Raw genomic sequence first — 27,388 nt, forward strand, 5'->3', positions numbered from 1 at the left:
ATATGTGACCTGTGGGCGATCCCCACCAACAAAAATACTTAATGGGGAGACAAACTGTAAGCATGTTTTGGTTCAAACATTGCTTCAGAAGTCCTGGGAGAGCAAATATATTGTTTTGTCTTCATCTTGGGTACTTGTATTTATAAATACTTAGGTGCTCAGTTAGAAAACGTGTGAGCACATGTCAACTTGGGTTCGATTCCATGGTAGTTACATATTTTTCGGAGATGACAAGTGCAGAATACTTGAGCTAGAATATAGTGAACTCAGGTATAGATAGGTAGGTCCAGCAACACCCTACTGAAAGCCGTCTGTCTGACTATATCTTGGGAGCGCGGTGGCTCAATGGTAGAGCGTTCACCTCCGGTACTTGGGGTCCCTGGCTCGATCCCAGCTCGCGCCGTGTGGACTTTGTGGTGGACAAACACCGTGCTCGTGGGTTTTCTCGGGGTTCTCCTGTTTCCTCCCACTTTCACCATTTCACTCATATTTCATCATCACCGTCTTCTTTAGCCTAACCGGCATAATCGTGGGACGTAAAACTTAGAGATTTCTGACTATATCTTTTGTAGGTAGTTTAGTTTTTATGAGTACTAAACCAGCATTCCCTCTAGATTTATGAAGCAATTGGTATTTTCCATATGTGGCAAATTGTATTCCGATTTCCGAACATACGCTAAAATAGTTAGCCCATGAAAATAAAATGAAGTGCCTCAGCCATAAATCTTATCACCAGACACTTGGAAATAAGCTGCTGGAAATTAGTGGAATCAGTGGCGGGTGCAGAATTTCATCAAGAGAGGGTTCAAGTTCTCAATTTCATTTCCTTTTGGAAGTGTTGTTTTTGTATATCTATTTCTAACATATAGGTATATATGTTTATTTTTCATAATATTACACTCATAGGGGTTTTTAAACCCCTAACCCCCCCTTTCGTGCGATAATGCAATAGATAGGGAAAATAAGAATCATATAAGGTGTTATGTATAAAGTAAACAATCTTGCTCCGTGAATACTGAAACGCCGTGCGTTGCAACGTTGTAAAGGTGTGTCTCTTTCGTCTTGTTTCCGCCCGGTGACCGGATACAGTCTTTCCTAAACGTTGAGGGTCAGGAAGGCAGTTTCTTCTAGTCAGCCATGCATAGCAGCTGTTTTCATCACCGTCAGAGTGGCTTTGCCCTCCTGTCTGTCTTGATATTGCTTGGTTGTCGTCCTCCTGCATCGGATTCAACTGCAGCTGGAAAAGAGTAGTTACTCTTAGCCTTCGCTAGATGGCAGTAGTAGCTAGACCATCTTTGTGTCCAAGCGTTGTTCGTTCAATGCCCGGAGCATGAATGTATTAAAACCTTAAGAAGATCGGGCAGTGTTGGATGTGTTGTCAAGCTGGTGCTAGATAGCGTTGTGTGGATTGTGTTGTGGACGAAACAAATAATAAACAAACCCATAAACAGTAAGACAAAATACTGTGAACAATGAAGGTGATTTGTGAGACTTGATCATGAAGTGAGATTGTGATGGGTACCTTAGTGGTGTGAAAACTATATTTTTTTTTCCTCTTCTGGTGGTGGATGGGATTTATATATGAACATAATGCAGTCATCGTAGGCGGTTGTGTTCTTTCTGTAGCAGAGCACACACAATGTTCGTCTTCCCTTCAGTTACTCGTCAACTTTAGTTTGACATTGGAAGAAAAAGTGTGGCCAGCTGTCATTCGATAATGAGAACTATTTTAGAGACCGCAATATAAAACAATCATGGGTGTTGCTGGGCCCCAGTCATTACTTGTAATTGTTTTTTGTATGATTCTACGTATCAACTCAGAAACGAACTCTGAAGAAGAAGGTAAATAGAATCACATTTTATATATAAACTAAAATTATGTTGATTCGACTAGTCGCTTGAAATCATACTGGTCATATTTTCTACATATTAGCATGATTACTAATTATTAGCATAAGCGCATGATACAGCATGTCCTAATTATGAGTAAATACGTGTAATTTTGACATGCTTTGTAAAAAGCAAATTTGATACTAACACGATGCTTGAGTTTGCATGCCTGAACCTCGCACCGTCCGGGAAGTGTGTGAGTCTGATTTCAGATCGAGCCGTGTAGAGCAACTTCGCGATCAATACTTCCCGTAGTGGCTGGACAAGCAGACGAAATAGAGGGCTTAAGGTTAGACCAAAATCATAGAACCTATTCGCAAATTCTCTAAAAGAAACTACTCTGGACTCTCAAAATATCCGATCATGTTTCGCAAGCATGGTACCATCTGATTTAATTCCCTATTTGATTTCGCTTTATGTTGTTTTGTATTTCTTCTTTATTTTTAGATATAATTTATTGCAGATTAGGAAGCTGAAAACAAGACTTTTTAGCTTGATTTATGATGTTCATTCTTGATTCACGTATCAAATGTTACTTCAAAATTTACTTGGGCATGTATGACCGAGTTTCCTTATAATCTCAAAGCTAGGTTATTATAGCTTGAATACGCAGTGATGATATCAGGTGGTGGCCTGGGGATATTACTTTTCATCCCCCAGTATATTGACATTCTTCCCTGACAAGATCTGAGGTTATCACTGTGGATACGTATGTGATTTTTTTTTCAATACAGTTACAGTATGTTTTATTATTATTTATCACCTTAGTTAATTCATACCTAGGGATGTTCATATGCGATTTTCGGTGATATGAAATAAATGTGTTTATCAGATATTAGTACTCATCCTGGTGTTTTATAATATCCACCTTTCGCGATCGTTGTAAAATGTTCTATTTTTTGTATGCATTTATTTATTATTGGGAGGAATTGTGTGAACTGTCCATGCATATAGTAATATTTAGTTGTAATCAGTAGATACCCTGACTTAATCAATTTTGTTATTGCTCTTACCTCTGCCACTATGAGTGCCTGGTATAGATGATGTGGACTTGTAATTGTTGCCATCGTCAGTGGAACAACCCATGCGCGCCGACTACGTGGGTGCTCCTGGGCTCCAGCACCCACACAAATAATCTTTTGGGTGCGACGCACCCACAAAAGTTTTAGTTTATTAGAAACAAAAAGCAATAAAAAAAAATCTCACTTACGATTACATATGTTGAGAATATTCATTACAGTAGCTTATCGGTAATTTGGACCCGTGTTTCAACCCATTTCTCTTGCGTTTAAGCCAGCCGCGTTACCGACTGAGCAAGGACAGCCCCAACTTATATTACCGGTATATTTTACTTTATCACAGCACAGCCCTTTAAGATAGTATTCATAAAAGATTTTAACTAAGAGGAAATCAATCAAAAATATCGAGACTCCCCTGAAAAGTTACAACACTTCCCACCATTGATATGCACCCACGTAAATTTTAGAAAGTCGGCGCAATTGGCACAGCCAGGATTTTATTTCGTGAGGGGCCAAAATTACCTAGTACTGTAATCTGCAAACGACGTGCTGCATCATCTAATAAGGACAAAGTTCAAAGTTTGAAATCTCAATATTACAAGAAATTTATCATTAATGGGGGCGCTGTAGCTCAGTGGTAAATCGCTTACCTCTGGTGCATGGTGTCCTTGGTTCGATCCGCGGCCAAGTAAGTTTGTAGTGGACAATGTCGTTTATGTGTTTTTTTTTCCCCGGAGCACTCCCGTTTCCTTCAACTTTCTCATTCAACCAATTCTACCATCATCATTCACTTGATTTAATCCTTGTATTCCTTAGCCTAAAGGGCATGTCTGTGGGACGTTAAACTGAAAGATTTCATTTCCCCATAATTAACATGCTAAAATAACTTAAGATAAGAATTCAAAATTGCAATTATTAAGACGGTATTTCGCACGTAATGTCTCATGCCTCAGTGCAAATTAAGAGCACTATTCGCACACCGCTGTACGTGCGTTACTTTGCATATTTTTAAAAATACTGGACAAATGACAAGCAATAATGATTGTTTGGAAATTTCACGAAAATTTGTCTGTAGCGATACTATATAAGATAGACCAGATTAGTTTCGGAGGGGCCTGCGTCCTCCGAACTCATAACTGGTTGCGCCACTTTCCATTTTCTCGAGATTCTCCCAATTCCTCCCATACTTTTGATTCCATAAATTCTTCCAATACCACTCACTCTATTTATCACCAATCTCTTGTAGAGTCAAAGAAATTACTTAAGAATCTTAAGTTAATTGTATGAAAACTATCCAAGCCAGGCATATTGCACATACATATATGGTGTGTCAGAATTTAAGTATATTATTTGTTGTAGTGTAGTATCCCTTTGGGCACCGAGTATATGTGAAACACGGACCTACAGCTTGACGCGTAATCCGAACCACGTGGGCTCCCACCGGGTCTCATGCCAAAGACGAGGGTTCAGATACCACTTTCTGCTCTTAACAAGCGAGGTTTTGGTTCACAAGGAAAGTTAATCTGCCGCCACAAGGCAATCTGAGTATTAGGTAAGTGACTCACCGTTTGATCCCTGCAAAGCTACCAAATTTCGCGTATGACCCAACTATTAAGTAGTTTGGAAGCCACTTTTAGCAGTAGGCACATCTCATGGAACCTCTGAGACGTAAATTCGAAAAAATGAAATGAAATGAAATCTTTAGTTTTACGTCCCGCGGTTCTGCCGTTTAGGCAAAGGAGACGGTGATGATGAGTAATGAATGGAATGGTGGAATGAAGAAAGTGGGAGGAAACGAGAGAACCCCGAGAAAACCCACGCACACGGTGTTTGTCCACCACAAAGTTCACTTGGCGGAAGCTAGGATCGAACCCGGGACCCCAAGCACCAGAGGTGAACGCTCTACCACTGAGCCACCGCGGCCCCTACGTAAATTCGAATAGGAGGCCGCGGTGGCGCAGTGATAGAGCATTTTCCTCTGGTGCATTCGATCCCATCCTGCTTCAAGTGACCTTCTGGTGGACACAAACACCCTGTGCGTGATTTTTCTATGGTTTCTTCTGTTTCCCTGACTTCCTCAATTGAGGAGTTTGATGTAATAAGGGCGTAAGCGAGTTTACGCCCTTTTTGCATCAAACGCATTTGTGGCTTTTGCCATGCTTGTTTAGCCTCCTGGTAACATTTCAATTCAATATCGAAATAAAATGCTGCATATTACATTGCTTAATGTAAGAAAGAAAAAAAAAACTAAAATTTTCAACATAGTTTTTCCTTCAACTGCATGTTTGACTTACGCCCTTATTGCATCAAACTCCTTAATTCCATTTTTACCCCTCTCATCATCACCATTTACCCTAGCCTCGGTTTATAATTGTGGGACATTAAGCTAAAAAAAAAAAAAAGCTATAACTTAATAATGAGGTTGCAAAGGGTAAGGTTGTTTCGGTCCGGGAAAATGCGAGTTTGTGGTGTTCAGCATTATTTCTTACGCCGTGGTTCTAACTTTTATGGGGGCCACATTGTCATCATTTGTTTTCGTTATCAATATGTTATCATCTCATATAGTCTTGATGTCGAAAAAAAAAACACTAAACCTCAGCAAACAACAACAGCAGTGCTCGTTCTGCTTATGGTAAGAGACTCGATTGTAAGAAGTATTTGGAAGGTTTAGAAGCACTTCAAAGAGGCACGCTGGCTAAGAGGTGAAGCACTTATTTCTTACGCAGAAGGTTCTTAGAAATGTATAATAGACAACATCATGCTCAGTGGATTTTATTGGTGTTCTGTCATTACTAGAGACCGGATGTTAGGCAAAATGCCAATTCTTTAATATTAAAGATATGAGCAAAAACAACGTTTTAAAGCTTATATGGGGAGTTGTAGTTTCAATTTAAGCCAATTTTATTTTGCCTATTTCGCCCCTTACTGCCTAAATAATTGCTTTAGTGCCTAATGTTGCCTATTCTATGCATTTTCTTCAAAATAAGATTACGTTGGTACAATATATAATATAAATAACACATAAACCGTAAATAACATATATATAGGGCTTCTTGCAAGTACTCGCCAGCCGAAAAATCTACCAGTCAAACCACGGTCACAATGTCATGGTCACGGTGTTTATACAAGTAAACAAAAAAAAAAAAAATCAATAAAAACATATCAATATATTGTTTCTTGAGATCACGTATTTGACTGATCAGACTACTCTCCAAATGTAAAAAACTACTCGCCCATGGCGAATGAATTTTTCAAGCCCTGTATATTAAATATATGGAAAGTATGTGAAGTTTCGTTTTTAGATATACAGGGTGTTTGAAAACAACACCGACAAACCCAACAACTTGGGAGGAGATTCCTGACACCAAGATAAGACAAAAAGTATAGACCAACCTGGGTACACAAATGCTTCCCTTCGGAGTTATGGACTGCCGAAAACGTGAAAAAAAAAAAAACTTTAAAGGTCCATAGCTGGAGAACTATGAGGCTAATCGTAGTTGGGCCAAGACTTTAGTAAGGAACTAATATGTACTCTATCAAAAATACATGCTTCAGAATCCTGCAGTACTTCTGCAACAATCTTCATAGAGGTAGTTAATGAGTACTTTAGATTATATGCCCGTAACCAAACTGCCTGTACAAAAATTGTTGCGTGAGTACCTTAGGATTCTGAAATATGTATTTTTGGATAGAGCACATATTAGTTCCTTACTAAAGTCTTGCCCGACTACGGTAGGTCCCATAGTTATGGAGCTATGGACTTTTAAAGTTCATTTTTTCATGTATTCGGCAGCCTATAACTCCGAAAGAAAGCATTTGTGCACCCAGGTTGGTCTATACTTTTCGTCTTATTTTGGTGTCAGGAATTGCCTTGCAAAGGTTGTCGGTGTTGTTTTGAAATACTATGTATATAGTGAAAGAAGATGTTTATTAACAAACAAGTTTTTCCTATGTTCTTTGAAATTTTGAGTATTTATTTTAATTATTGCGAGTTACTGTTTAGTGCCTATTTTTTACATATTAAGTGACTATTTGCCTGCCTATTTTGCAGGTTTTTAATGCCTAAATATCCGGTCTCTAGTCATTACCTTCCACATTCTCATTCCACCAGTGGTTTACTAGCCTTTCACTTTCATTACTCTTCATCCTGCGTTAACCTAAAAACCATTAAGGCCCTACGTTGAATTTATATTTTTAATTTGATTTCGTACGCCTTGCGGATTCTGACCGGGAGAACTTAACATTTCTTGTATATTGTGAAACATATTCCTTTCTCTCTCTCTCTCATACACACACACACACACACACACACACATATATATATATATATATATATATATATATATATATATATATATATATATATATATATATATATATATATATATATATATATATATATATATATATATATAGTGTGTTAATGTACTACCAACAAACTTGAAGAGGTGATTCCTCACATCAAAATAAGAGAAAAGGTTCATATGGGCCTATGGCGAAAGTGTATAGTTTAAGAGTTAGGGCTGTCCAAAATCACGAAAAAGCCCAATTTCAATAGGCCCTATTTCGAATTCCAGAAATTGTGGATGGTGGTTCTCATCAGCGTAAATGAAAACGCGCATGTACAATCCAAAAGTGCATATTTCATAAATTTTCAATAGGTGTAGGGGTATTCCCTACAGGGTGTAATTCCTCCTTCACATTAATTGGATCTCCAAGTTCAAAGGTTTTTCTCTAAACTACTAAGCCCGAGTGCTAATTCCTTCAGATTATCCTTTACAGCTTGAAGTTTTAGTCATTGTTCCTGCTTGGAAATGTACTATGCCTTTAACAAGAGTGTGTATATGTGAAAAGGTTACATAGAAGAAGGAATACAAAAGTAGAATTTCAGTTGACAGTCTTCACGATTTTTTTTTTTTTTTACGTTATAAAATTCTCTGTGCTCCATCGCTACATTTTCTGTTGATAGTTTTTTTTTTTTTCAACATTGACGACTCAAGCTCTTTTATTTTACTAACGATAATAATTTGTGATCTTAAACGCTTTAGTCGGAGGTATCATTTCATTGTTGTAGCATTTATATATTTTATCACATTAGTATTTGCACTTTCCGCGATGTAAGGAAGATAGGGGAAGGTTTTAATGTCTTTACCTCATGAGTTTTTGGGCTTACGTTTTAATGTGTTTTCTACCATCTTGAGACATATTTTAAACCGAAGTCCGTTCATTGTTGTAATAATTTAAGTATGCAATAAATCAACGTTGGTACTGACAAGGGACAAGAAAGTACTAAGACCTACAACGGTACAATATGCTCGGATATGAACGAGAACTTACACTGCTGTGCTTATTTGGTGAGCATTCCTCGATTTATTGGAGAATTTTCCTTTCACTGAAATTTGGTTATTGTAAATTTCGAATTTGGAACAGCGAAAGTCATGTTCTAACTTGAGAACATTGTTTCAGCAATCCCTACCAAATTTTATGATTTGGTGATGCAGCAACACTGCGAACCCCAGTCGATTAAGTTGATGATCTGTGAACAAGCTCACGAAACGGTGCAAAGTGAATTAGAAAATAAAAGTGAAATCACGTCGCATGGTAATGCCGGGTAGACTAAAGGAGACGGTGATAATGAGAAGTGAATGCAATGGTGAAATGAAGAAATTGGGAGGAAACGAAAAAAATCCCGAGAAAACCCACGCGAACGGTGTTTGCCCACCACAAAGCTCACTTGCCGCAAGCGTGGATTGAACCTAAGACCCTATGCACCAGAGATGAACGCTCTACCACGTAGCCACTGCGACCTCGCAAACTGAATTTGAGATTATTTTCTTTGTCTACAATAAATTACGTCTGGTGGAAATCTTAGAAAACTGTCGATGATCCAATTACTTTTACTACAGCCAGTATGAGAAATGAAATGAAATCTTTGAGTTTTACGTCCCACTGATATGCCGGTTAGGCTAAAGGAGACGGTGAGTAATGAATGAAATAGTGGAATGAAGAAAGTGGGAGGAAACGGGAGAACCCCGAGAAAACCCACGCACACGGTGTTTGTCCACCACAAAGTTCACTTGGCGGGGGCTGGGATCGAACCCGGGACCCAAGCACCAGATGTGAACGCTCTACCACTGAGCCACCGCGGCCCAGCCAGTATGAGAATTAAAGGAATTATTACAAGGAGATGGCATGTACTTGAAATTTATCACACATGCAGTATATTTTCAGTAAACATCGATATAATTGCATCCTCCAGTTATAGCTACTTTTGTTTTTTTACAGAAAGGAATTTTCCTAGTTCTTTAAGCTGCAGAGTGAGTTGTTGGTTCATGTATAAACAGTCTTATTTATTTTATAAGTTGAGCATTTTAATTATAGCTTCTTTTGTGAATATTATTGATCACTCGGGGTTCATTGTAGAATACATTTTCCCAGGTGTTGGTAGTTACGATAGCATGTGGTAAGCCAATGATATGTGCACACACTTTCATAGGAAAGCTTATTTTTATTTCTAGTGAGAGAGAAGATACATAGAGTAGATACAAGAGGCGAAATCTTCTATTCCGTATCAGGCAAAAATTATGCTTGGTCGTCTTTTCTGTTGTGGCTAGCAAAATTTAGCGGTATATGCTGTGTGAGTAGCGAGGAATGACGCTAGCACGCTACGCACTGCATACAAATTTCCTTCATTGACATACTTTACTTGGTTGTGTTGGATTATACATACAGAGTTTCGTGTACATCTAGTATGGTTGATATTCTTCCTTGCTTTTGAAGTAGCTTTTCCTCGGATATGTGCAATAGCCTGAGCATCATTCTACCTATGCGCAGGGAAGAATCGTATTCACCATCGAAGGAATGAGCTCACTGCTAATCTTAATATCATTCTTCACAGATATCTGATAATTATTTTAATGATGTAGCGCCGTCAATATCACATTCTTTTGTAGGGTAACTCTTGTTGTTTTACAAAATGTAATTAATGACGCAGTTTTTTTTTTCTTCAGTCTTACATGTTTCATGTTGTGACGTTCTTGTTAGCGAGGTCTGACATGCCGAGAAGACAGTTTAAAATTTTAAGTGTACGTACAATTTCTGTGTTGCCTTAGTTTTATTTTGAGGAGGTATTCTTCGTTGATTTAGAATTTAACGTTCCTTTGCATCATCGAAGAAGGTATATAGTTCGGCAGTCGAGACCAATAAACGGAAATTAAGTGAAGCATTATTTGAGGTCGTGATGTTGGATGGAAATTTTCCTGCTGTATTGCTGCTCCCTATTAATCATGTAATCTTCAGAGCGTTTAAGCATTGTTTACGGGCTTTTTAAGATTTTAACCTCTTCAGTGGGAACCTGTTTTTGAATAGTTACTTCCTAGTTAGTTTCTGGGGAATTGTAGGAGTCAATTCACGTTTCCTAGTTAACGTTTAACCCGAAGTATTTTTGGATCCCAATCCTTATGCATTGCTTTTGTTCACGAGCGTAGAGAAGATGTGATAGGTCCGAAAGGCCCAACAAGTTACTGTTAATGTTTGTATTATTAATAAATAGATGTGTTGTGTTTTCAGTATGATCATTTAAAAATATAAATTATTAATCCTACTTGAATACTATTTATACAGTATATTCCATCGTTTTTAGTGTCTGTATTTGCATGAAGAGGGAGGGGGTGATCGGGGCAATCGCCCCACCCAGAAGGGGAAACTTTCTTACCTTATATATAAATAAAACCCATTCCACAGTTTGGAGTTTTTAAAAGTAGTTCTAAGTAGCAGTATTACAAACCCACCGCCCCCCACAGAAGTCCGTCCTGGATCCGCCCCTAGGTTGGAATAATCCATCTGAATGTCTGGGGCTAGAAAAAATGTGGTCCCTGCTGACTTCACCTAATATATTTTTGTGAAAGTACAATAGAATAGTTAGGGGAATATGACTCATATTTTAGTTATATTTTATTTTATGAGTTGATATTTTGATCAGAGTGGAGGCCCAGGGGCCGCGTTCACCTCGGGTGCTTGGGGTCCCTGGTTTTATCCCAGCTCACGCCAAGTGAACTTTGTGGTGGACAAACACTGCGTGCGTGGGTTTCCTCGGAGTTCTCGCGTTTCATCCCACTTTCTTCATTCTACCATTTCATTCATTTCTCATCATCACCGTCTCCTTTAGCCCGACCGGCATAATGATGAGACGTAAAACTCAAAATATTTCAGAGTGGAGGCCTGGGGCTGTAGCTCCCTAAGCCCACCCTTACTCCTGCCTTGGCTCCATTTGTTTAACATTTTTCTTTTTCAATGTACAAGATTGAAAGTTTGAACACAGGAAGCCTCAGTGACGGTATAAATATGATAAACTTGAATGAAAATGTTGAATTTAATTGTGCCATGATTCATGGATTTGATTAATCATACAACAAATTGTAGACATTTATAACGGTTCTCCATCTCTTCCTCCCTCAAGTTTTAATGTCAAGTGCTGTGACATGTATAAAGTTTTCAGTGCTGTCGATCCATTATTTTTCTCCTTTTGGGGGCACAGTGGTTCAGTGGTAGAGTTCTTACCTCTGGTGTATGCGGTCCTGGGTTCGATCCCCCGCCAAGTACGTTTGTGGTTGACACAATGTATCCACAGGTTCTCGGGGTACTCCCGTTTCCTCCCACAGTCTCATTCCATCATCATTCACTTATATTAATAATCTGTCTCCCTTAGCTTAATGGTCATAATTGTGGGACGTTAAACGGAAAGCTTTCATTTTCATTTCTGTTTTTAAGTATGGAAACAATTATTCCTTTCTGAGGTAGGACAAAATTGAGAAACAAAATACAGCCCTAAAGCATAGAAACGTTAATCAATCTAGGGTAGATTTATCATATCATATAAACATCGTACCTATACATCTGTGTATATTTAAAGAGATGAATCGCCACATTTAAGATTAATATGAGTGTTCTAAAGTGTTCTGGTTAATGTCTGCAGTAAACGTAATCGTTTTGGCTTTAAGAGGGGAGCTGAAAGAAGAAGTAAAATAATATTCTTGGAATTTTGCTGACTGCACTCGTACTCTTCTTATTGACATGGTTGTTGTTAATATTGCATTACGAACTTAGCAATAGAACTGTCTAAAGGAAATTAACGGTCACGGGAAGACTAATGATGGGTTTGATTATGCATATGTTACAAGGAGTTAGTCGTATTATGTTGTCACTATAAAGCACAAGCGGGTTTGAGCTGCTCTTCGCTTTAGTAATGTTTCCCTTAGATCCTGACGTTCCAGAGAAATGGCTGAATCTGTTTGTGAGAAAACTATACCTCAACTATCTTCATTTTTTTTTTCGGGAGCACGGTGGATCGGTGTTTAGAGTGCTGAGCCCATATTGAGTGTGTAGTGGATAAGATCGTGTCCCTAATTGTATCAGGGTTCTGCCCTGTCCTTCTGTCTTACCATTCTATCAATTATCCCCTCGTAATTCATTTGTATTCATCATGTATTTGTTTTCATTGTTAAATATTTTCTTGCCATATTTACAATCAATATTTAAAGTAAATTTATAGGTCACAATAAATTACGTAATATCCTTTTAGCAGATTATCGCATGTGTATAGTTATTGGGGAATGATAGAGGTTAATATAGTATTTCAAACATTATTGTAAATTTAATGTGCAGAACTGTACGGATGTGAATAGATATATAACAATAGTTCCCTATTAATGATCATTGTACAAAAGCAACGAATGGAATACGTAGTGTGTTTTCATTGTAAGGTGCACACCTACATATCAAAGTAATGGAAGCATATTAACAGCATATTTTATGTTTTGGCTTCATTTTTCCACCGCCCTATCATATTGAAGAGGTTTTGTAATCGCAATTCAATAGCGAACGCTATCAGCTCCTTGTCTGATCGTGATTGTAGAAACAAGTTTTGTGTTTTGTTACGCTCCGCAGTTTTTGTGAAGGCTGGTCGGAATAAAACCCCATGTGATGTTTCTCACAGAGGGCTGTAGAATGTTCTGTTTGAGATCCTTGGTTACGTGCACCGCAATCCCAGAATGGTTCTAAGTGGGATCTGTCCCTGAGGGTTTCCTTCTCACCACTGTTCTTCTAGGCGTGGTGATGGTTTTGCTGTGAACTATGTAGGACATCACCACCTTGGACACTGTCCCACACGGTATTTCCACACACCTGCTGCTTTCCTTGCGCTCGCAAGACATAAAATGTTACAGCACACTGAGGGAGCAAAGGAGTGGAAGCATGAGTTACGCGTCGCTTTTGCTCCATTGAGGTTTGTGAACTAATTACCCTTTATTCAAATAGGTCGGCCACACGCTAAAAGAGAGCGTGCACCAGAGTCACTCGCAATTTCGCACAGCACTGGGAGGAGTGTGAGACGCCTACCCTCATCTCATTGTTGCACGGAAATATCGTAGAAGTATTTGTATCGGCCCATGCACAGACGGAGACCTCATATTTAAAACATGCACTTATTACGAACACTCAAAGTGATGTGATAACATTCTACTTCATTTGGATAAAGGTACACCGTGGATGTGGAGCTACCCCAAACGCTGAGAGAGCAGAAAACTAAATTGGTTCGGGCAGAACTGCAACACTTGCTAATATCTTTCTGCTCCCTCAGTGTGCAGCCTGCCTAACCGAGCACCCTACAATTCATTCTCTTTGGAAGTCAGAGAGGTCCCCCTCCGACTGCTTTTTTACGAAATATTGTCTTCCCTAACGTCCAACTGGCAAGAGCCCGGTTTTGCGGTCGCCGCTTGACTATTGCCAGCTCAGGTATCCGACATGTTTCCTACTTCAGATATTTCCATTAAATGGATAAGTTTATGTAGGTAGATGCAAAGTAGTTACCAAAATTAAACCTTATAAATCATTTGTAGTAGTAAGTATTTTTTTTTTAAATATACCACGTAGCTACGGTATTATAAAGTGTATGTTATCATATATTCATGCAGCTATTTTGATTTAAATTTGATTGTTTTCTCTTAGTATGGGTTATTCGATAGCATTATTTACTTGTCTAGTTCTTTTACAGGAGATTTGCTTTGCTACGTCATCCATTTATAATACTCAGATTAATATTCTTCTCATGAAGACATTTCAAACTAATCTTCTGACGTAAAGGGAGCATTCAGAGCCACTGCAGTCATAAAAGTTCATCTGGTAGACACTTAGGACGGTGTGGGTTATAAAAAGAAGGGCACACTGTTCTAGTCGTACACACAAGATCCGTGTTGGCTTTGGATTTCTTTAGTACAGATAGCTTTCAAAAGCCAAAGGAGCATGTTGATCAGATGGAATTGCCCCCATAACCATTCTTGAATTCAACACCACTTAACATGTAGCCAGCTTTGTGAAACAATGTGTGAATATCGAATTATATTATTCCGTAGAGTAATATTCAGCTAGTTTTGAGCAGAAGTAGCATTTTTTTTCTACTTGAAGTACTTGGAATAAAAAAAACAGCCAGAGATCAAGAAATGTTTGCAATTTTATAATTTTAACTCCGATATTTTTAGAATTGTAAGTTTAGTTGTAGTTCATGCCGCCGTTACTATAATTAGCATTATTATTATTATTATTATTATTATTATTATTATTATTATTATTATTATTATTATTATTATTATTATTATTATTATTATTATTATTATTATTGTCTTTAGACTGAAAATTTAGCGCAGATTTCCTTCCTAGCTAGATTAAGAATGTGTGGAGGCCTTAATTTATGCTTCTGTGTTGAAGGCATTTTGCGTTCCGAGTTTCATCTTGCAACCATGTTCTAAACTTAGTCTTGATAATGAAATTAAATGAAATATTTCAGTTTAAAGTCCCACAATTATGTCCTTTAGGATAAAGGAGACGGATAATTAAGGCAAGTGAATGATGATGGAAGAATTGGTGAAATGACAATGTAAAAGAAAACAAGAATACCCGTGAAAGCCCACGGACACGATGTTGCCCACCACAAACTTACTTGGTCGGGGATCAAACCAGGGATCCTACACATCATAGATAAGTGCTTTACCATAAACTTATTCGTAATACATCGTGGTTTAGGGAATAACAGTAAGTCAGTAATTGAAAAATTCCACGATTATTCAATTTAGAAGTCAAAAATGCTGCCAAGTTTCATTATTAACCCCCCTTAAATGGGGTATAACATTTCTCATGATTAAGATGATCTCATTGGGATGTGCTAAGTTTGGAGATTCATGCATGCAGGAGTGTTGGGGAAATAGGGACTTCTTATATAACGTAATAATTGGGGCTAGGAACTTGAGATACTGCACCTCCACTGTAGTTCTTCGCGATATTTTTTGAAATGCTCAAGTTAGATTGTCTTGCGAAGAAAGCTTAAACACTCCTAAGTGTGTTTTCGGTTGTACCTTTGTGCACTTTCTTTTTAATATAAGAACATTTTTGTATCTTTTCTCAATGTTGTCACTTAAAAAAAAAAAACTTTCTTACCGCATTTTATCAATATTATATATAATGCAAAATAATGTTATTGGGGGGGTGCAGAAAGTAATGTCGTTTTTGACAGTAAATGCAAACATATAAACTGTGAAAAAGTTTTATTTTTAATCAATGAGGTAATCACCGTCGTTATCATAAAACCTTTTGTCACCTAGTGTGCAAATTTTCAATGCCGGATCGATAAAACTCAATTGGTTTTTGATCAAAGTATCTGAAGAGGACATTTTGGACATCATCAACAATTTCAAGGTTTTTGCCACTGACAAAATTTTTAAGCGATCGGAATAAAAGCTAATCCGAGGACAAAAGGTCGGGCGAGTATGGTAGGTGAGGCAATACCTTCTTTTTTCAGTGTTCGTCTTCCGCAACGCGGCCTTGCATTGTCGTGTTGAAGAATAACGCATTTTTTGTTGGCATCGCTGGCCACTTTCAATTAATAGTCTAATTCTTCACAGTAAAAGTCTGCATTGACAGTTTGTTCAAGTTGCAGCACTTCAAAATAAACGACCTCGCGAATACTCCATCTTTTTGGGATGTAAACCTGGCTTAGCTATACCGTGTCGCGATTCATTTGGAGAGATCCATTGCCTTTTGCATTTTGGATTATCATACAGGACCTAGTTTTCATCACCGGTGATAAAGCGATCCAAAAAAAAATGGTTCTGTATTGTGACACGGAAGCAATAAGTTGCATGTGTTGGACCAGTAAGCTTTATTTTCATTGGGCACGTTATGCTGGACCCAAACACCTGGTCTGCTTGTCTTCTCAATCTGCTACAAGTGTTCTAGGATGATCGACCAAGGTTGGTTAAGAGTGTGGTGTGTGACAGTTGTCTCACAAAGATTTGCTTCCACTTCCGCCCTTAACATGTCATTGTCGAAAGTTGAGTTGAGTTGAATTTCAGTTTAGCGTCCCTTTCAGCAGCGAGGCTATGTGAGACGTGGACCTACTGATTAACGTGGAATCCGAACCACATGAGCTCCCGCCGGGAATCGAACCCGGGTCTGCCGCGCCATTGTCGAAAGTTGTTTGTCTTCCTGGTTGAGACAAGTCAGAAAGATCAATATTAACGGATTTGAAACTTGCAAACCACCGTTGGCATTTACGAATGTCTGATGCAGTTGGATACACAGCGCAAATTTTCCTGGTAGCAACTTTTGCGCTACTGCTCGTGTGAAACTCAAACAGCATACGGTATCGAATATGGACTTCATCTGGTATTTGACTCAAGTGAAAAATAAAAAAAGAGTAAACAAGTCACTCTAACCGACAAATGCATTTGACTAGACTTTGCAGTACACAATGATCTGCTAAGTCACCAACGAATATCGACGTGCGAGAAACGACATTAGTTTCCGATCCCCCAATAGTTTATCTGTGTCGCTAATTCCTAGTGTTATGCACACTACAATGTACTTTACGAGTTACAGGTTGCATAAACATCTAGGGGAAATGTCTAGATATTGTTAACAGATGAGCTGAAGACTTAGTGGGAATGTCTAGTCTACCTAGGTATTAAAATGCTACTTAAGCTTTAAACGCGTGAACTCCAACTTCTACCTTTTGATTTCAAACCTTTGATTTACGGTTATTTGTGATTTCACGTTTAACAACAATATTTTAAAGTATGTGTACTTTAAAAAATACTTAAATATACCTTTTTTAATATATAGTTTGTTTTCAAACTATTGTTGAAAGCCTTTGTATTTTAATAAGCCTTCTCCAAAATCAATGCAATTGAATTGTGCTGCCATCTTTGGAGTTCTTTTAAACTATACGTTTGTGAACTTTATATGTTTGTGGCCAATCCTTTCGACAATGAGATCTCGGAAACTACAGGCTCTAGAAAGATCACGTTTTCACTGACCGATTGCAAATTTTGCGTAGATTGTCCAGTTCTAATTGAATATTAAAAAAAAAAAACATTGGCAAATATTTTTTAAAAAACAAACATGACCATTATGTCTTTATTACATGTTTACGGGTATACTGGAAGTGTTGGACTTTAAAAAAATGTAAAGCAGAATATCCTGCGCATTATGCACTTCAACGCCACATAATTGCATGTAGGGGTTGCATATCACTCAGGCGTTTGTTTCGTGGCCAAATTATAATGAAAAACAAAGGATAACCCTTTCCCCAGTCTAAGTTGAATCTTTATTTTTTTTTCAGTGTGTTTTGCCCAATGAACACCATATATCACTGATATTATAAATACTTGTGTGTGTAATATATTTGCTTATTTCATATTGCATGCAAAAAGAAAACACTGCTCACACATGAATTAAAACCTCCAACCGGAAGTAGGCTCAAATCTTGGAAACGGTGCGAGATATTGAAAAAATAATCAAAAATAAATATCTCCTTTACGATATTTTTTACCGATTTTTTTCAAGACGTCTTTCATTTGTGTCCGTAAAGGGACATGTACAGATATGATGAATAACAAGGAGATTCATGCTCATATGTGAATGATGCGCTGTGTAGAGAGCAGGTTCAGCTAGTCTATCTATTAAAATGCTACAATAGCAATTAGAAGCGATCGAGCTCCAACCTATAATTTTAGCTTTCAAACCTTTGATTTACGGTTATTTATGATTTCACGTTTATAACGAAGACAAATATTTTTTTAAAAGGTCTACTTTAAATTAATTACTTAAAGAGAGATTTTTTTTTTTACAAACTTTATCCTTTCAATTGTTGTTCAAAGCCTTTGCATTTTAATAAGCCTTCTCCGAAATAAATGCAAATGAATTGTGCTGATATCTCTTGAGTTTTTAAACTATATGTTTCTGGACGTTTATATGTTTGTGGCAAATCCTTTTGACAGTGAGATCTCGGAAACTACAGGTTCTAGAAAGATGACGTTTTCAGTAATCGATTGCAAATTTTGCGTAGATAATCCAGTTCTAACTCAATATTGAAAAAAAAGGCCATTATTTATTTATTACATTTTTAAGATTGCACTGGAAGTGTTGAAATTAAAAAAAAAAAAACAAACTAAAGCATCATATCCTACCTATTATACATTTCAACACCATATAATTGTATATAGGGGCTGCATATCTCTCAGGTGTTTGTTTCATGGACAATTTATAATGAAAAACGAACCAAATTATAATGAAAAACGAATAACCATTTCTCCAGTCTAAGTTGAATCTTTCTTGTTTGGAGGGTTTTGCCCAATGAATACCAAATATCACTGACATTATAATTGATCATATGTGTAATGTATTAGCTTACTTTAAAATGTATAAAACGATAATCATGCCTATTCTGTATGGTTGTGAAATATGGTCTCTTACTCGGAACGAAGAACATAGATTGAAAGTATTTGAGAACAAGATCCTAAGACGAATATTCGGTCCCAAAGAAAACGGGAATAGGAAATGGCGGAATCTTCATAACGAGGAACTACATAATTTATATGGTTTATCCAACATTGTTAGGTTCAGGTGGGCAGGTCATGTAGCCAGGATGGAAGAAAGAACGGACACTTTCAAAATCTTAACTGGAAGACCAGCCGGAAAACGACCATTAGAAAGATGTAGGTGCAGATGGGAGGACAATATTAAGATGGATCTCGCAGAAATAGGAATACAAAGTAGAAACTGGATGCAATTGGCTAAGGATAGAAGTCAGTGGAGAGCTTTTGTGAACGCGGCATTGAATCTCCGGGTTCCATAGGCCATAGAGTTACTTAGTTTATATATTTGCTTATTACATACTACATGCAAGAAGAAAGGAAACACAGATCATACATGAATACTCCAACCGGAAATAGGCTCAGATCTTGCAAACGGTACGAGATATTGAAAAAACAATCGAAAAAAAAATCTCCCCTTTACGGTATCTCTTGCCGATTTTTACCAAGACTTCTTTCACTTGTGTCCGCAAAGGGACGTGTACAGATGTGAGGAATAGCAAGGAGATGCATGCTCATATATGAATGATGCCCTGCGGAAAGAGTCCTGGTTCAGCTAGTCAATATATTAAAATGCTAGGTTTATATGTTTATTCGCAATCCTTTCGACAGTGAGATCTCGAAAACCACAAGTGCTAGAAACTTGCCGTTTTTACTGGTCGATTCCAAATTTTGTGTAGATTGTCCAGTTTTCCTTCAAATTTTCAAAACCCGTGTTGCTATTGTTCTATTCAACATTTTAGGGGCCGTTTTGAGCTCATAAGATTAGCATTGTTGCAGGGCGAACCTACGGTGTTAGGCAACCACTAGAGAAGTTACGTATGGTGGGTTGACGGACATTGTAGGCGCTTTGTTTAAATCTGAATGGTAAAACCTGTTGCATGCTGGCAACTTCAAAGGCCTCCAAAGACGCAATGAGTTGTGCTCGGACGGGTATGGATTTATTAGAATAAGATATTTGCACTTAATATCATGTTACTTCTATAAATTTGCTACAAACTCACTCCATCTATCCATAGCAATTCACTTTCTTTGTGAGTAAGGAGATATGCGCATTGGGAAGAATATTCATGGTGATAATAGAACGATACGCTGAGTACACAGCGCAGGTTCAGCTAGTAATAATTAAAAAGCAGTACCGAACGTGTGGCATTGCATTTTTTTTGCTTAAGTGCAGTCCCGTTAGACAAAAGCTGTTGAGTAAGAAATAAAGATAGGTGGCAATTTCAAACTGGCGAATAACGCCCATTATTTATATATGTTTGAAAGTTGTTTTAGTAAACTCATGATATGCCTATCATAGTCTGGGTTCTGGATGCCCCCCCCCCAGCTTTTACCTTCTAGTTCCGCCACTACTACTGACTAACGTAAATTCAGCATTGGTAGCACGGAAGGAGGGAGTAAAATATTGGTAACCGTAATGCAAGTTAAATTAAACTTGTATTTATAAGTGAGTGTTGTTACTAACCATACTTTTTGAAATACTTCGGAGACATATTTCTTGATTACTGGACCCGCACATTTGAAACCTTTATTTATATATCCTGTTTATTTTGGTCACAGGCTAACATTTCGGCTTCAATTTATGGCTCCTCCTTCTTTCTTTGTGCGTGTGTGTGTATGTTTGTGTGTGGAATACAAGAACACAATTTACCTACAACATAATCACATTTAATGGGTCATATCCATATAGAAATGCAATTTAAAGAACTCTTTATTGTTCTTTAGTTGCTTTAATATAATAACTTCAGTTGCAGATTGCTTTCTAATTCTTGTTTACTTCTATTTATTTATTTATTTATTTGTTGTAATGTTCTGATTGAAACTCTCCTAAATTGCATTCACTTAATATGAGCACACACACATACAAAGGCGTACATGGAGAAATTGCCAACATTCTGATACTGAGATGTGCATAGGAAGTTATATATTACTTATATCCGTCTATTTAATTTGCTCTGTTCTGTGCATTCTGATTACAAAATACCGATCGAAAAAAAAAAATGAGGAAGATTATTTTCCTATTTCTGCAATAATGAAGAGAGTTGTCAGCTCTCTCTTGATTTGCTTCCAGAGAAACTATATCCAACGGTGGATGTCATTTGATGCATTTCCCTTTCCCTTCTCTTTCATTGATTTCCCATTATCTTTTGGCGTTCGTGCAGAGTTTTCACTTAAGATGAAAAGGAGCTTCCGCTAAACACACTGAATTGATTCAGCCATTTCATATATTTCGTGTTGAATCCCCATTTAGTTGGCACTTTTCGCTCCATTTCATATTGTGCTTGTTGGTCAACAGTTTTCCTGTTGTTGTTTTTTTCATCAAATAATTAAAGCAATTTTAATTAATTCAATTATGAGACTAGTAAATATTAAAGAATTGTCGATATAGTAGTCTACTTCAGTTACAAATATTAATGTATTTCAGTAAAAACTAGTAAACGGCAGTGCACTCGGGTTGTAGTCGGAGCGTCTCTGGTTTCAAGTTTAACTGTGCAGAACATAGTCACACGACATTGAAGCTCCTGCATCACACACTGATCGGAGGCGCTGATAAATTAACCCTGCAGGCACAGCTTCCTTTTACAAGAACCATTTTTGACCGTGACTGTCGATTTCCACATTTTTCACACTTCAGTCGAACACTAGCTTACTTATCTGCTAGCACACGAACACTGTGTCACACAAATTCGTGTCACGTTGTGCTGTCTGTGAATAGGAAAGTGAAATATGGCCGAAGTATGGTCCAGTGTCACCTTTTATCAAACGCAATTTTCATTTATTTTCTTGAGACACAAATTTTCTTATACGACATTAGACTCAACCAATATATAATATATTTCATTTCTGCAGAACTTCTCTTATTTCAAAGAGGTCAGGCTTTAAAGGCAGACACATGTGTAATTTAAATGAAGTGGTATACAATTACCAATGCTCATATCTTGACATTTATAAATTTAATTCGTCTGCGCCTCCACTGGAACCGAAAGTGATTGCGAATGCAAACTGAATTCCTCCGCTGGATCTGTAATATAAGGATGTGGTTTTATCAACGCGTCTCCTTTGAAGATTCAGTGTAAAATTTTGTGCTTTAAATTTGTATCTAACACTTTTGAGAGAACAGTAACAACATATTAAGACTAAACTATACTAAATAATTACACAAGAAACAATATGTTGATAGACTGAAGGCATCCGAACATCCGTCAGCGCTAGAGTATGACTTTCAAACCTTTCTCGCGACACCGTATTAGAACACACAATTTTGTGTTCTGACACTGGTTGGATGCTGTTAATTACAAAATATAGTTTAAATTGCAACAGAAATGTAATAGCACTGACGTGCAGTGCCATAGTTCAATGTTACTTGCACAAAACTGTTGAAATCAGCATCTCAATCACACAGTTGATACGCTGAATGAAAAGGAGACCATTTAATATTATTGTATCCAACCTCTTCATTAGTTCTGTATTCTGAGTTTATATGAAAAAGAAAGTTATATTACCCCAGGGTGACGCGACACCCAAGTCGGAAAGCTCTGCAGAGCCACACAGTTACTATGTTCTCCACATTTGATGTTATGTTGTTTCATTTTATTTTATTTTTTAACTGTTACAGTGAAATCTCTACTAACGGCAGGGTTTGCCCAAGTGGGCCCAGCCCGAAAAAACCCACCGGGTTTTTTCGGGTTGGACCCACCTGAAAAAACCCACCTTAAAACCCACCTGGGTTTTTGAGCTTTTTGTTAATATATTATTGCTACAAGTAAGTTGATCACATTAAAAGTGATTTTTATCAAATTTTGGACTTTCTTCGGGCGAATTAAATGCTTTCACGTTAAGGTATACAACATTCTACATAAGACGTTTATAAAGTTCTGAATGCATTGAATAAATGAAGAAACCTTACCTTAGCTTGAGATAATTATATAACAATTTAATGTATTGATTATGCTTATAGCCTATTTGAAAAAAATGCAATTTTATATTTTAGAAAATACTTTCCGTAAATAGTGTGCTCGCCGACTCGGCTATGCCGAGGGAAGTTATCCCTCATAGGGGAGACCGGGGCACATTGCCACAATTTTCACGTTTTATTTTCTTGTGATGCTCGTGTAAGGCCGAAAATTATAATTTTTAGTATACACATACTTTGTTATCTTGTGTATAACATATATGTCTCTGTCCAATGTACCTCGCTCTGAACTGGACTTAGGTACTATGTTTTATGATCAATACAGTTGTGACAATGTGCCCCATATGCGGGGTAAGTTTTCACAATATATGGGGCAAATTGTCACATGTTATTTTTGTGGCACTTTCCAGAAATTGGTAGATATTAATGTAACTATTACTAATGCAAAAAGACTGTAAATGTTATCAGCATTAAATACTTAGTGTCTGAAAGAGAATCAAAACATAATTAAATGAAAGGGGAAACTATACTTGTTAAATAGGAAAGGAAGTAGGAGGACCTGTAGCTTATATTTTCTCAACTTAAAAAATTTATTCTTACATCAAGCTTTGTAGGAAAACCAAAACTGCCATGAAAACAGAACTAACTCATAACTAAGGAATCAAAACTACAAACTGAAAGGTCATAACAAAATGACGAAATTATCAAATCATAGTCTACGTCTCCAATAGGTCTACACAAAATTAGCCAATTGCATTTAATTTGATTCTGATTGTAGTTTATGAATTGGAAACAAATTCCTCTGATAGGACTACTGTATAGCTAGAAGAGGAGTAAATATTATTACGAAGTTTAGTTGCGTTTTATTAGTACGCACCGCAAACTAGTTTGAAAATGTTTATCCTTTTGCTTCTACAAAGTACCATACCTGGAGGTCATCGTCAGAGTCACAGTTAATACACACGTAAAACAAGTTCTGCTTCCCTCAGTTTTCGCAGGCCGATTCCGTACATCGAATGCACTGAATCCACTTCTCGCTACGTGTACTCGCACTGTATGGATCGCCATAATTTAAACACAATGTATCGTCGTCCTCTGAGGAAGAATCGTAATCTTTGGACCTTCGTGCGACATTGTTTATAGGTGCAAAACTATTTGCTTGGGGAGTTCTTATAGCAAGATCACCATATCTTTTCAGAAATACCGGATACCAGTCTGGTACCTCTTTTGTATTGAGTCCAAATTATATGTGCAAAGCTTGTTGTGGAATGATACTAGTAATTCTTCCTAGTAATACGAAGAGTAACCTAATGTAAATGAGCATTGGCCGAACTGTAGTTCGCCATCTGTATCACGTGTACAAAATCTTGTCAATGTTCTGTATAGTGGACATTAAATTCTTTAGCAGCTTTAGGCTTACGTATTGATATGGGGTTGTTATTTCTTTTCCTAGCTCTTGCTGCAACCAGTAGATCTTCCATTGGTGGTGCTTTCCTCTCTGTCTTTCTTTTGTATATTCTCACTGTCTGCGAAACAGAGATAACCCTATCGTTTGTATCATACATAACACACAGTGTGGCACACTGTCACAGTGACAACATACCCCGTCTTATTTGTGACAACTTGCTCCACGTGTCGCCATTACTCTTTTTACAAAATATCTATACCAAACGACAAGATTAGGCGCATTCAAAGTAGCACATCATGAAGCTCTATTTGTAACCTACATAACACACAAAAATATTTGCTTCTACCGCTTTCACGAACACACAAAACAGCAATTTCAGGACTCGGAAAATTTACATTCCGGCACTGAAAACAGACAAAGTTCAACTGACGCAGCACTGTTGTTCCCGCGCATCTCCAAACGAGTACAGTTAGTAGTGACATCTAGTAAGTAAACAAGAAAGCTGCACCGGCGCGCTAATGTTTTCGCTTTTTTTCAGAATTGCTACTGTGACAACGTGCCTCTTGTGACAATGTGCCCCAATCTCCCCTACGTTTGACGAGTTTAAAGCCATATGTGCCGGTACTACCAGTAAATATGTAGTGCATTAGTAAAACTATTAGTATTATTTCTTGTAGCACAAGTATTCTATTCTATTCTATTCATCTCCTCGCGGGAGATTTTATAATTAAAAGTCACAGCACTAAGGCCAAGTTGACTGCTTCACTAGAATTGTTTTAAATATTTTTGTTGTTATTATAATTGTAAAAGATGGCCCGTTCCAAAATGGACGAATTGGCCTGTTTCAAGTAGTTATGTTTCCACACTAGTTTGTGAAGTAAAAAGGAAGGCAGAAGCGTAGAACATACAAAAAATATGTAAATCACTATAAAAATTGTAATGCACTAAATTATGTCCAAAATTGAAATTGTTGTTAAAAATGAAATTGAAATAATTGAAGAGCATGACGCTCCATTGTGTAGAACATTCTACGCCATCTTGCCAACCTCCACAAGTATTCTTCAGTAAAATTTAGTTTTCCAACAATAACAGTTTAGTTCAGTTATTTGTTGGTACTCTTCAAATAAGCATTCTTTAGAATCAACACCAACAATAGCGTAAAAATTCTTGTCAAATTTAAGAAGCTTAATGCTCAGAGTTCGGAAAACTACGTAACACTTACTACTTTAAGTGCTGAATTCAAACTTCCGTACTAGTGGAAGTTTCGATGTACAGTAAAGAAAGCTGCATTTTCGAGGGAAAAAAAGTGATCGGGAAATTCCCGCAATTGAACGCACAAAGCATCAGAACTGAATACTTCAACAATAAAACTGTTTATTTTACGCTGGAAGATATTTAATTTCATAAAGACATTTTGAAACATTTATTTTATAAAATATGAACTATATCTTTGTCAATTGTTTTAAAAATTAATTTTCTGGAAAGAAACGTCTTGCAACAACTGCTCGGGAATTTCTCCTAATTGAACGCACAAAATATCGAAAGTGACCTTCAAATAAAACCATTTATTTTACGCTGTTAAATTAATATATTTAATGTTCATATTTTTGCAAACGTCAGTGAGGCTTCTGGGATGATTCGATCTACATTTGTTCGTTCGTCTGCCTGTACCACACATACTACAGGGTACCACCTTCGATGCTTTAAGTTTAAATTTTCAGGGTACAAGCACGAGACACACTAATTTTCCTGTATAGATTTTGGCGGCATACCAACGTACAATTTCAAAATAGTGGCTTTAAAAAATATAGCTGATATCCACGCTACAAAGTGCAATTTTCGGTCTTTTACGTTGAAATTTTTAAAATATAAGCACGAGACACTCTAAATTACCTGTATATATTTTGGCGGCGATCTAACGTAAAATTTCAAAATGGCGGTCATTTTTTTCAAAACAGCAGTGAATAGAAAATTGTTGCAAGTTGTGACAATGATAATCTTGAAATATAAATCTCATTTTAACACTTTTACCTCAAAGACATTGAAATATTTCGAAAAAACCCAATTAAACCCGAAAAAACCCGATTAAACCCGAAAATACCCGAAAAAAACCACATGGGCCCAGGTGGGTTGGGCTTTTTAAAAAAAACCCGGGTTTTTTCAAACCCTGACTAACGGACACCTCTGTAAAGCGGACACCTCTCATAACGGACATATTTTGTAATCCCCAAACAGTGTAATAGGAAAAACCATGTTGACAAACCTCTCTAAAGCGGACACTCTCTAGTACGGACACGGACAGTCTTTTCTGTCTTTTATAGGTATTATTTACCTCAATATTACGGACACTTTCTCTAGAAACAAGTCGAAAAGTACAGAAAAAGCACATTTTCAGTAATGCATACATGTATCACCAAGGAAGCATTGTAATAACATTTTTCCTCGTCAACTGGCTGTTCAGAAACTCAGATGAAGCGTCTTTGTTTAACAACACCCTCATATTCTTTGCTTGCATTCCACTCGCACTCAATCTGTTTTAGAATTAAAAGTGATTGACAGTTGCCTGCCATTTGGGATGTCACGTCATTTTACTGTTCCGCTGGAATCAAGCAGAAGACACGTTTGGTATTTTTTGTCCGCATATACGCATATTGTCTTAGTGCCTCTATTTGTAAGGAAATCTTTTTAAGTCATTCTGCATCGAATAAGCAATAAGGTGTAAGTTGTTGTGAGCTTTCGAAATGCCACGAGAAGCGCTAATGTTAAAATCGAATTGATTGAACTTTCGAAGAATACTAAGGTGTGCGAAGGATAGCTGAAAATTTTTGTATCGGTAAAACACAAGCACCTAAGATAATATAAAACCAAGACAAGTTAATAAAGTTTTAGTGTGAAAATGACAATGAAAATAATGTCTCAGTGCTTTGAACAAAGTTGGTGTGTAAGTGAGTGGTTTTGTAGAGTGTGGAATGAAAAAAACTTCCTGTGTTAGGGTCGATGCTAAAAGCTAAGGATTTGGAGGTAGCAACAGAAATGGACGTTTCAGATTTTCAGGTCTCAAACGAGTGGTTAGAGAAGTTTCGGATTAGACACACAATTTCTTTCAAAGCGATTTGTGAAGAATCCGCAGATGTCGACATGCCCACAGTCATAGAACGGTTTGATAAATTACCTTCAATAGTTTGTAATTACATATCACCTTGTTTACTGGACAATTTTTGATTCCCCACGACTG

At 37.2% G+C, this 27,388-nt stretch overlaps 1 protein-coding gene across 5 annotated transcripts in view; it reads left to right on the top strand.

Annotated features, from left to right (window-relative positions):
* LOC145688521 (putative receptor-type tyrosine-protein phosphatase mosPTP-1) overlaps positions 1–27,388 on the top strand; it is a 327,258-nt gene that overhangs the window by 101,908 nt on the left and 197,962 nt on the right. Inside the window, exon 1 of one of the 5 annotated variants that reach the window (XM_081762878.1) lies at positions 1,139–1,842. The exons of 1 other annotated variant lie outside the window; for it this stretch is intronic. In XM_081762878.1, the coding sequence (XP_081619004.1) occupies positions 1,755–1,842 (88 nt within the window). In that variant the 5' untranslated portion in view covers positions 1,139–1,754. Of the gene's footprint in view, positions 1–1,138; positions 1,843–27,388 lie in introns of those variants that run through there. 3 more of the 5 variants (XM_081762877.1, XM_081762881.1, XM_081762880.1) reach the window with 3 other exon arrangements.

The sequence above is a fragment of the Thermobia domestica genome, chromosome 6 (assembly GCF_964235325.1).
Source record: "Thermobia domestica chromosome 6, izTheDome1.hap1.1, whole genome shotgun sequence".
Lineage (NCBI taxonomy): Eukaryota > Metazoa > Arthropoda > Insecta > Zygentoma > Lepismatidae > Thermobia > Thermobia domestica.